We start from the raw sequence: 11,203 nt of genomic DNA on the forward strand, positions 1-11,203 counted from the left end.
GTGGGGAGGAAGTGGGGCAATGCACCCGCTCCCCCACCAGGCCATAAGAGGACCCGGTGGGCACGGGGCAGACACCAGCCCCTCCTGGCCATGGACCGACGCGGTGGACTCTCCAGCCCGGCCCTGCCTTGCATCCTGCTGGCCGTGCTGCTCGGTGGTGAGTGGGGCCACATGTCTGTCCATCTGTCCCTGGGTGTCCGTTCCCACCTCCCCACTGTGCCCTCAACAGCAGGGCCCCCTCGTCCTCATGGGGGGGCGGTGGTGGCTGGGATGGGGAGGCTCGCTTCTGGAGGAGGAGCCTGAGGTCAGAGTGGTGAGGACCGGGGAGCCCAGGGTGTGGGCCCAGGGTTCCAGAGCTGAACGGAGCCCGGCCACGCTCTGTGCCTCGGTTTCGTCTGGCAACAAGCACGTGAAGGGCCCTGACCTGTGGGGGCTCGAGGGCAGACGGGCCCAGAGGGGTGGGCGCCCCCGCGGCACCCACCGTCCCTGACCCCCGGTGTCCCTAGGCCCCACGCTGGCCTCTGAGATCGTGGGCGGCCGGCCGGCCCAGCCCCATGCCTGGCCCTTCATGGTGTCCCTGCAGCGGCGAGGAGGCCACTTCTGCGGCGGTACCCTGGTGGCCCCCAACTTCGTCATGTCGGCCGCACACTGTGTGAACAGCATGTGAGTGACCCCTCGGGTGGGCGTCTTCAGTCCTCAGACCCTTCTTCTCCGCGTCTGTCAAAGGGGGATGAGGCCAGGGCCCAGGCTCCTCCAGGGGACCCCACTAACGGCCCAAGAGGGGGCGCTCAACCAGTGGGCCCAGATACCTGCCCCGGGGGCGTGGCTCCCGTGGGCGTGGCTCCCGTGGGCGTGGCTCCCGTGGGCGTGGGGCTCCGCTCTGCTGGGCTCTGGGGTCTGTCTGCTGCCCCAGTTCCCCGGGGCCACCTCGAGTCCCCTCCCGCACCCGCGCCGCCTGCAGGAATTCCCAGACAGTGCAGGCGGTGCTGGGGGCACACAACCTGAGGCAGCGGGAGTCCACCCGGCAGATCTTCGCCGTCCAGCGGGTCTTTGAAAACGGTTTCAACGCCAGGGAGCTGCTGAACGACATCGTGCTCCTGCAGGTGGGGCCTGCGGGGCAGCGGAGGGGCGGGGCGCCCGGGTGCGCGGCAGGTGCAAAGGCCTGGGGGGCGGGGGCGGAGGCTCGGGGGAGGGGCAGAGACTGAGGTCACACGGGGCTCTAACTGGGCAGGCCGTCTTCCTGCCTCCGCCTCCACCTGTGGTAACCTGGCGACGTGAGCCCCACCTGGCAGGGCCGTGGTGATTACCTGCGACCTGTCTTAATGAAATGGGGCAAAATTCCCCACGCCGGGCCGAGGGGAGGCTGGAGAAGGAAACCGTCCCTTCTCCACGGCTGGCAGAGTCATCGTTACTGTCCGAGATGTTCTCTAACAGGCTGTCTTGCCGTCATTGATGTTACCCATAGTTTGCTGTATTGAGAGCCCACTGTTTATTGCTCTCAAGACACGTCCAGGGACGCCCTGAGCCACTGCGGCTGCTCCTACTTCACAGCTGGGGAGACTGAGGCCCTGGGGGGGCGGGGAGCATCTCACAGCGTGGGTGCCCAGAACCACGGTGGGGCCTCATGTGGGGAAACCAAGTCCCTAAGGGCGGAGGGTCGGTGCCCACCACCCCGCGCGACCCCCTGGTGCTCTGTCCTGCCCACTGCAGCTCAACGGGTCGGCCACCATCAACGCCAACGTGCGCGTGGCCCAGCTGCCCCGGCAGGACCAAGGCGTGGGCAACGGCGTGCGGTGCCTGGCCATGGGCTGGGGCCAGCTGGGCACCAACCGGCCGATACCCAGAGTGCTGCAGCAGCTCAACGTCACCGTGGTGACGGCCCAATGCCGCCGCACCAACGTGTGCACCCTGGTGCCCCGCCGGCGGGCGGGCATCTGCTTCGTAAGTGCCTGCGCCCGCCCCCACTCCCGTCCGCGCGCAGCAGTCGGGCCTGCGGCCAGGGCCCACGGAGGGCTGTCGACCCCGTGGGCGGTGGGCGGGGTCCCGGAAGCCCAGCCCCTGACCTCGCCTGGCTCCGCCCACAGGGGGACTCCGGCGGGCCGCTGGTCTGCAACGGGCTGGTCCACGGGATCGACTCCTTCATCGTGGGAAGATGCGGCTCCGGCTTGTACCCCGACGCCTTTGCCCCTGTCGCGCAGTATGCAAACTGGATCGAATCCATCATCCGCGGCTCCAGCGACCAACCCCGTGTCCACCCCAGGGCCCCAGCGAGCAGGACCCACTAGAAAGGGCTGCCCCTGTCACCCCACCTCACCTGCCCCGGGCTGGGCCCGTCCCACGCTGCATCATGCAGCGTCTGGCACAATAAAAACCCTCTCTGTTTTGTAGACTGTGTCTGGGTGGTTGTTGGTTGTGCAATTGGGGATTAAAAGTAGTCAGGAGAGTGAGCATCCGGGGCGTCTCGCGAGGACGCTGCCACCAGGTGGCAGCAAAGTCGCGGCGTTAGGGTAAGACGTTCCTTCCCCGCCCTCCAGGAAAGGATGCCGGGTGCCATTTCCGTTTCCCTCCCGTGAAACCCGCTTTTGCGTGATGAAATTAGCTTTGCAGGTGGCCAGGGCACAAAGCGCCGTAGCAGGTGTTTGCCGAGCGCATCCCAGGTGCACGCGCACGCTCGTTCGGCCCTTGAGGCAGGTCCCATCAGTGCCCGGATCTGCAGGCGGGGAAGTCGAGGTGCGAGAGGCGAGGCGGGGCTCGCGAGCTTGGCTCCCAGCCCCAGCTCTGACTCTGGACTCTGCTTGCCGTCTCTGAGCCTCCGCTTCCCTCTGAGGTGTTGTTCGGTCAGGGCCCAGGGGCGTTTGGGGGTCTCACTTGGTGATAGATGAGCCGTCCCCACCGCACAAGCCTTTTGCTCTGTCACCCACTGGGGTAGGGGCAGAGCGGACGATTCCCAAGGCATCTCACAGGCCCCATGGAAGTCGCAGCCCTGAGGGAGCTGACAGACCTGTGCCCCTCTCCTGCCTTCCTGGGCTGCGGAAGGAGCCCTCTGGGGCCACAGACGAGGACCACGACAGACGTGGCCTCCGCCATCACCCAGCTCACCTCACCGTCTTGATGGTGGGGAAGGAAACGGTTACCCAAGCAAGCAAATCAATGACAGAAAATAACACCAGGTCACATCGCCCCTGCCACGATGATTTTGGGATAATCTCCTTTCCCTTTCTGTCCCCTGGCCCCCAGCTGGAGCTCAGAAGCCTGGGTCCCCCTCAGGGCCTTTGCCTTGTCTGTTCCCTCGCTCGACTGCTCTTCCTGCAGGCTGTCCCCTCATCTCACCTGCCCCCAAGGGTCGGTGGTCACGCAATTGCTTTTTCCACCTTAGACCCAGGCGGTCCTCCCACGTGCGCATGGCATCTGGGGACAGTCAGGGTTATTTATTGAACAGCCCCATCTTCCCGGGACGTTTCCAAATTTTCTACAATTTCTAACACTTACATAATCTGGACTCCATATATCCTCATGGGCTTTTGTTCAGAACTTCTGATCTTAATGAGGAAATGTGTTAGGATCTAACAGATCACGTTGCTGTTTTCTGTTCTTTTCTGTATGTATGAAGTAATCCACTGTGAGAAGAGGGAAAAAAAAACAGGAAAGTACTGTGTACTGTTCCCACTGGGGTCATCTGGGGTCCACCCCACCCTTCCCGTCCCAGCACCCCCCCCATAGTTTCATGAGATGTTGGCCGACCATCCCCACATTACAGAGGTCCACGTGACCCAGAAGCATGTGACCTATCATAACCTGCCATCCCCTGCCAGCAGGGATCGGTCTGGAAAGGGGCACGTGACCCAAGCTCAGCCAATCAGAGGCAGCCTGGGGACATTGGCTAGAGTGATGGGGAATTTGGGGAGGGGCCCACCAAGCCACTACGGGGTGGAGTGTGCGGCCCCTGGGGTCACAGCAGGGCAGCCTGGTGAGCAGAGAAGCCATCAAGGAGGAAAGGCAAAACCAGAGACAGCAGCCTGACATAGCTCAAGGTGCCTGGATCAAGCCACACCTGCAGGTGGACCCTGAACTTTCCATTTAAATTTGCGTGTTGAAGGCACAGTCTTTCCAGCTGCCCCGACACACCACCTTTCCAACGTTCTGCTTGTTGGGGGTGTCAGGCTCCAGAGCTACAGCAGCAGGACAGGGTGTGGGGTGACCTTCCTCCCACCCCTAACAGATTTCCTCTCCAAGTGGGAGGAGGGAAAGAAAGGAGCCGCAGAGAAATGAGGAAGTGGGTTGTTTACAGGCTGTGCCTCCAGCCGTCGTTGCGAAACCTGGGGGCTGGAAGGGTGCGCTGGGGAGACTGGGGGAGGAGTTTGGAGCGGGTCGTCCCTCTGCTGGGCACGCGCCCCCCCCCCCGGGGGGGCTGCTCCCTACACCAGGGCCGGCCCTGGGCCAGGTGCACAGACGCGGGAGGTACCCCCCTGGGGTGCAAAGTCCAGCAGGAGATAACCCCTCCTGAGGAGGGTGGGAGCAGAGGGGCGGGGTCCCCTTTCCCAGCTAGGCTACTGCCTACCCCCAGGTTGGGCCCCCCTCCACCGGCATAAGAGCGCAGGCCCCGCCCGGTCAGTGTCCAGACCACAGCGGCATCATGGCGGGCCTTTCCCGGCGCCTGGCAGCTCTGATGCTCCTAGGAGTAGCCCTATGCGGTGAGTGGACCTGGGACTGCGGCGACAGGTGGGGGGCCCCGCCGTCACACAGGACTGTCTCCCAGCCCCAGGACCAGGGGTCAGCATCCAGGTGGAAGTCTCTGGAAGTCCAGGAATTTTCAAAACTTGGATCTGAACCTGTGCCTTGCCCCACAGAGGGAAGAAGGAGCAGCTCCGTCGGGCCAGCGGCCGGCGGGCCGAGTCGGTCTGGTCAGCCCCGCTTCCCTTAACTCGAAGCGTGAGGCTCAGTGTGTAGGGTGGAATGTGCCCCAGACCCGCCACTCCCTGTGGTCCCCAGGCCTCCCAGGCATCTGAGTTTGCAAACCCGGGGGAGGGGAGGGTTCTAACAACGGAATTCCGTGTGTGTGGGGGGGGTGCTGGAGTGGCCTGGGGTGTGGGGGCGTCCGAGGGCTGGGCTGCAGTCATCCCCCAAGTCCTCATGCCCACCCGCCCACCCCCAGCGGCGCAGCCCCGCGGCCGGATCCTGGGGGGCAGAGAGGCGGCGTCCCACCAGCGGCCCTACATGGCCTCCGTGCAGGTGAATGGCAAGCACGTGTGCGGCGGCTTCCTGCTGGCGGAGCAGTGGGTGCTGAGCGCCGCGCACTGCCTGGAGGACGTGTGAGTGGCCTGGGCGCTTGGGAAGGGGGCCGCGGGGCCAAAGAGCGGGGAAGGGCCTCGGTGCGGTGGGGACGTGTCTCTGACGTGGACCCCGCCCCCAGGACCGACGGGAAGGTACAGGTGCTCCTGGGCGCACACTCGCTGTCGCAGCCGGAGTCCTCCAAGCGCCTGTACGACGTGCTGCGCGCAGTGCCCCACCCGGACAGCAGGCGCGACACGATTGACCACGACCTCCTCCTGCTGCAGGTCTCCGGAGACCCCGTCCCTACGCCCACCTCCCCCACCCGGGTCCCACCGAGTCTAGCCACAGTCCCTCCTTCTACGTATGCACCCCCGGACCCCTGACCCTGACACCTGCCTTCCCGCCTCCTCCCCCCCCACCAGCTGTCTGAGAAGGCCACGCTGGGCCCCACGGTGAAGACCCTGCCCTGGCAGCGCGAGGACCGCGACGTGCCCGCCGGCACGCTCTGCGACGTGGCCGGCTGGGGCGTGGTCAGCCACACGGGCCGCCAGCCAGACCGCCTGCAGTATCTGACCCTGCCGGTGCTGGACCGCGCCACCTGCAACCTGCGCAGGTACCACGATGGCACCGTCACCGAGCGCATGATGTGCGCTGAGAGCAGCCACCGCCGCGACAGCTGCAAGGTGCGGGGCGGGGCGAGGCCCTGGAAGGCGGGGCCGACCGAGGGGCGGGGCTCCCGGGAGGGCGGGCCAACACGGGGGCGGGGCTATGCGCCGGGGAGGCGGGGCCCTGGTGGGTGGGGCCTGCGGCGGTGGGCGGGGCGGGGGCGGATTGATGCCGGAGCGAGAAACAGGAATTGCACTGGCAGAGCGGCAAGTGGACGCAGGAGGACAGGGGGTCCTGCTGGGGTGCACCAGGCCTCACGACCCTGGGTCATGCAGGGTGACTCCGGGGGCCCGCTGGTGTGCGGGGGCATCGCCGTGGGTATAGTCACCTCCGGATCCCGCGTGTGTGGCAACCCCAAGAAGCCTGGCATCTACACGCGTGTGGCGAGCTATGCGGCCTGGATCGACGGTGTGATGGCCGCGGCTGAGGCCGCCTGAGGAGGGCCTAAGAGTGGGGTCACCAGGAGCAATAAAGTCATCTACTTTTGCATACCGTCAGCCTTTATTTTATGTTTTGTTTCTATTTCGTTTGTTCATTTACTTTGTTTTTTAGAATCCACATAGAAGTGAACAATATGATACTTATCTTTCTTTGTCTGACTTACTTCACTCATCCATCCTATGTGTGCCACCTCTTCTTTGTCCAATCGTCTGTCGATGGGCACTTAGGTGGCTTCCATGTGTTGGTTATTACTAGTTGTGCTGCAATGAATATTTGGGATGCACATATTTTTTTTTCAAATAAATGGTTTTGTTTTCTTTGGCTAAATACCCAGAAGTGGAATTGCTGGGTCGTTTGCTGGTTCTATCGTAAATTGTGTGAGGCACGTCCACCCTGCGTTCCGTAGTGGCTGCACCCACCTGCGGTCCCAGCACCAGTCCACGAGGCCCCCTTTTCTCCACGTCCTCACCAGCCCTTGTCGTGTGTTGATTTATCGACGATGGCCATTCTGACAGGTGTGAGGTGAGCTCTCACTGTGGCCTTAATTGGCATTTCTCTGATGATTAGTGACATCGAGCATCTTTTCATATGTCTATTGGCCATCTATATGTCTTCTTTGGAGAAATGTCTATTCGGGTTCTCGGCCAAATTTTTAATTAGATTTTTTTTTTTTGATGTTGAGTTCTATGAGTTCTTTACATATTTTGGATATTCACCCCTTATTTGGAGAAATCATTTGCAAATATCCTCTCCCATTCAGTAGATTATCTTTTCATTTCGTTGATAGCTTCCTCGGCTGTGCAGAAACTTGTTAGTTTGATATAATCTATTTATTTATTCTGTTGTTGCGCAAAAAGATATTGCTAAGAGCGATGTCAAAGAGTTTACTACCTATGTTTTCTTCTAGGAATTTTATGGTTTCAGGTCTTGCATTTAAGCCTTTAACCCATGTTGAGTTTATTTCTGTGAGAAGTCAGCTGAGTTCCTTAGAGATTTCCTTCCTATGTAACTGTTGCTTTTCCTGGCTTCTTTTAAGACTGCCTTCGCCTCTCACCTTTGCCATTTTCATTGGGGCGTCTCGGTGCGGATCTCAGGGTTCATCTTGTGTGGACTCTCTGTGCTTCCCGGACCTGGGTGTCCGTTTCCTTTACAAAGTCAGGAAAATTTTCAGCCACTATTTCTTTAAGTCAAATAAGTGTCCATTCCTCTCTCTTCTTCTGGGCCCCGGATAATGCAAATGTTTCAGTGCTTAATGTTGTTCCAGAGATCCCTTCATTTTTTTTTTTTTCTTGCCGTCCTGATTGGTTGGTTGGCACCAGTCTGTGTTCCAGGTCCTGGTCTGTTCTTGTGTCAGCTAATCTCGTGTCTTTTCATTTCAGTAACTGTATCTTCAGCTCATTTCAGTAACTGTATTTTCAGCTCTGCCCAGTTCTCTCATACTTTCTAACTCTGTTGGAGTTCTCCCGAAGTCCCTCTAGCCCATGGCAGGCAGATTACTCATTCTCGGTTCCCTGGGGTTTCATTCTGGAGGATTTTCTTGTTCCTTCATTTGAGAGAGAGTCTCTGGACTTCCATTTGCCTGACTTTCTACTCATGTGAGTTAGACAAAGTAGCCGTCTCTTCCATCCCTGGGAAAGTGGCCCGGTGTATCAGCGGCCTCCGTAGGCCGCAGGCTTGGAGGAGCCGAGCGGGTGCCTGGGGCATCAGGGGCGCTGGCCCGCGAGGACAGCGCTGGGGGGTGCGGCCGGGTGTGCACGGTTATGCCCTGTGGCCCTGCCTGCTCCCTTCATTTGGGGCCGACGTGGGCTCCACGGTGTGTCCAGAACGTGCTGCAGTGACCCTGCGGGTGGGCGACGGCCCTGGCCAGAGCCCCCGCCCTGTGGAGGTGGAGGGGCATCAGCCACGCGCACTGCCCCTCCCTGCCACCCCCGCCCCGCGGCCCCAGCCTCCGCTGTTCGTCTCAGTCTCATCTTTTGTCCAGAAGCGATTGGTTCGGCCCTCGCTCGTGTCGCAGGAGCAGCAGGTCTGCGTCGCATGCGTTCGTTTGCTCGCGGGAGGGAGGGTCCCGCGGCGCCTGCACGCCCCGCTTGGACGCGGTGGGCCTTGCCTGAGCACACGCTGCATGCGGGGCACGGGGGCGGCGGCCAGACCCGGGAGGCGCAGGCCACGAAGGGCGCCTGCGCGGCTAACGCGGTGCCAGGAGGTGACGGGGAGGCTGGCACACGGAGAACCTGGGGGCCCAGCCCCTGCAAACCCGACGCCCTTCCGCCGCGCCGGAGCCTCCAGAAGCCGCTCCGCATCTCGGCCACACGGTGGCGCCCTCGTCCCTAGGAGGCGAGAGGAGACCCGGGTCGCAGGGAGGGACCCGCGTGGGGGTGTCTCCTTGATCTGGCTAATGTCCAGCTCTCCCTTTGCTTTCCAAGTGGAACGTGAGGGCCTACTGTGTGCAAGACCCTGCTCTGGGCTGAGGTATACGTATACAGAGGCTCTAAATGGGTACTTATGATCACACCGCAAGCGAAGTGATGGGCTCCAGAAGCCAGGCGACTGTCCTGAGATCACCCGGAAGCTCCTAGACAAAGTCCAGATTCGCACCCAGAGCCATGACAGCTGCGTCCGTAGGCGTCCCCTGGGCTGGGTCATAGAAAGAGGCTGACGGGTGTCTCAGAACCGCCATCCAGCTCTGTCCCGACTGGCTGCCCTCCTTCTGGGCAATGACAAGGAGGTGACAGAGTCTAAGAACCCAAATGCCAAGGCCCTGTGCCCTTTCTCCTGCCTGGGTGAGGAACCCTTGAGGCCCCGTTCCAGGCGTTAAGCCTGGTCCACAAAGGGCATTTGTGACCTCCCTTTTGGGAAAAGAGCCCGAGCATCTGAAGCTGTGGGACCTGGGCCTGTGGTGGTGCTTTGCTCCTGTCCGGGTAGCCTCGTGGCCGGTCACTCATTCACACGTGAGCATCTACGGAGGTCCCCTGTGAGCCGGCCCCCTCGCGGCTCACACTCTGTTGCACAGAATGTTGCTCATTCGGGCTTTGTGAGGTGGCCGTGACGCTCTCCTCGGTGTGCTCACGAATTCCATGTGCAATGTAAGAAATCATGCACATTTGAGTAAGGGGAAGGGAGGCAGAATCACCAGTTAGTCAGCATCAAAGGCTCAGTCACCCGGTAGGTATTTCCAGAATGAAATGACAAGCCAGGGTGTGACTTCAGTTTGGGGATGGGGGAGGGAGGAGGGAGACCAGACTTAGTAAATATAACCACAGGCTGTCCAAGTGAGTGGGACTTTCAGGGAACAAATATGTTTTATACTATATCCCGTGTGACACTTGGGACAGGCTCGAACTAAAAAAGTATCGACTGCTGATCCAAAAGTCACATCTACTGGGCATCCTACCTTTTCTGTGGCAACGCTGGTGGGGACAGATGGAACTGGACCGTCCCCTGTGTGTGGGCTGATGGCTGTGAAGTTGGGCCCACTGCCTGGCCCGAAGGGCGGGGTGTGATCTGGGGGCGGAAGAGGGTCTGTGGGGTGGCCCAGCAGAACAGGATGTCCAGGCGGTAGGCGCAGCCCAGGCAGAGGCTGGCAGGAGACAGGTTCAAAGGCCATTTACCCCAAGGAGCCGGTGCCCCCCGCCCCCCTCTTGGGGGCTCCTGCTGTGATGGGAACCAGAGCCCTGGGGTGGGGCCCTTTGACCTCGCAGAGCCCCTCCCAGCCACAGCAGGTGTGTTCCGCCCACTGGTGGAAGGGCAGAGTGACCAGAGTTAGCAGTGGCCCTGCCCCTGGCTGAACCCCACTAAGGCTCAGCTTCCCACTTCTATCTCTGGACGCCCGTGCCCCAGCAGACCCGGGCTGGGAGTCAGATGTGGGGTTCACGTTAGACTCCACAACTCCCCGGGTAGGTCACCCCCATCCTGTGGTCAGCGGGAACCATGGAAGGTTCCGGAGGCCAAAGTGGAGAGTGAGTGGCAGGCGGCAGAAGCCGGGGAGCGCTGTGGCCACTGGGTGCAACCTCTAAGGAGGCTACGAGGTTGCAGCTGGGGACACGGGACAGGCGCAGCCCACTGGACTCAACGGCATCGTCCCGCAGCACTGCCGCTGTTTCCCCAGAGGTGGGAACTGCACAGACACCCAGGTTGGGGACAGGTAAGGGGTGACTCGGAGCATCTTGACCCACAGAGCTCCCACCCTCAAACACCCCGGGTGCCACGGCAGGAGGCCACCCCATGTGTCCCCCACGAGCACGCTCCCGGACAGCCCCCCGGCTCGCTCTGCCCACTGGGCTCGCTCAGCAATTTACAACATGTTCTGGTGGCCTGCCGCCCAAAAGGCCACCTGAACTTAGTGACACGGAACCAGCACCCAGCTCTCTCATGTTGTTTCTGGGATTCAGGTGGCTTATCCCTTCTCACTGTGTCCAGGTGACTTGGGGTCATGTGGAGGCATCCTCGCTCCGGTGGGCCTGGCCAGGGCGACTCTGGGTAGATGGTGGCCCAACGACGCATGGGTGACGTGGCTGTCAAAGGACCAGCTTCTCATCTCCATCTACCTCAAAGAGCCCGGTGCGGTGGGCGGGAAGGACCCGGCAGACACCTCGGCAGAGGAAAGGCCTTGTTCCCACTCCCCGAACCACAGCCCCTGACTCTTAGAACAGGGCTTAAGGCCATTCTGTCCTCTGGCTCTGTCCCCAGGGCGGCGACCTCACACCCAGTGCACCTTCATGGGTGGGGGGACCACCCTCGGGATCCTTGCTTCTCTGGGGGCAGGTGAGGCTGGACATCCAGGAACCCACCGATCCAACAGAAGGCCAGCCTCCTTGTCCCCCAGGCG

At 61.4% G+C, this 11,203-nt stretch overlaps 2 protein-coding genes across 2 annotated transcripts; both read left to right on the forward strand.

Annotated features, from left to right (window-relative positions):
* The first annotated feature begins 90 nt into the window (after window positions 1-90).
* ELANE (elastase, neutrophil expressed) lies at window positions 91-2,389 on the forward strand. The gene is made up of 5 exons (XM_006904170.2): window positions 91-157; window positions 507-663; window positions 962-1,103; window positions 1,711-1,941; window positions 2,085-2,389. The coding sequence occupies exons 1-5, from the start codon at window positions 91-93 to the stop codon at window positions 2,283-2,285; spliced, it is 798 nt and encodes a 265-aa protein (XP_006904232.1). The 3' UTR covers window positions 2,286-2,389.
* A 1,556-nt stretch (window positions 2,390-3,945) lies between these two features.
* CFD (complement factor D) lies at window positions 3,946-6,446 on the forward strand. Its single transcript, XM_006904039.3, has 6 exons — window positions 3,946-4,057; window positions 4,565-4,691; window positions 5,153-5,309; window positions 5,411-5,555; window positions 5,694-5,954; window positions 6,213-6,446. Exons 2-6 carry the CDS (start codon window positions 4,634-4,636, stop codon window positions 6,372-6,374), a joined length of 783 nt encoding a protein of 260 aa, XP_006904101.1. The 5' UTR covers window positions 3,946-4,057; window positions 4,565-4,633; the 3' UTR covers window positions 6,375-6,446.
* The last annotated feature ends 4,757 nt before the right edge of the window (window positions 6,447-11,203 follow it).

This window comes from Pteropus alecto, unplaced genomic scaffold, assembly GCF_000325575.1.
Source record: "Pteropus alecto unplaced genomic scaffold, ASM32557v1 scaffold30, whole genome shotgun sequence".
NCBI classification, from domain to species: domain Eukaryota; kingdom Metazoa; phylum Chordata; class Mammalia; order Chiroptera; family Pteropodidae; genus Pteropus; species Pteropus alecto.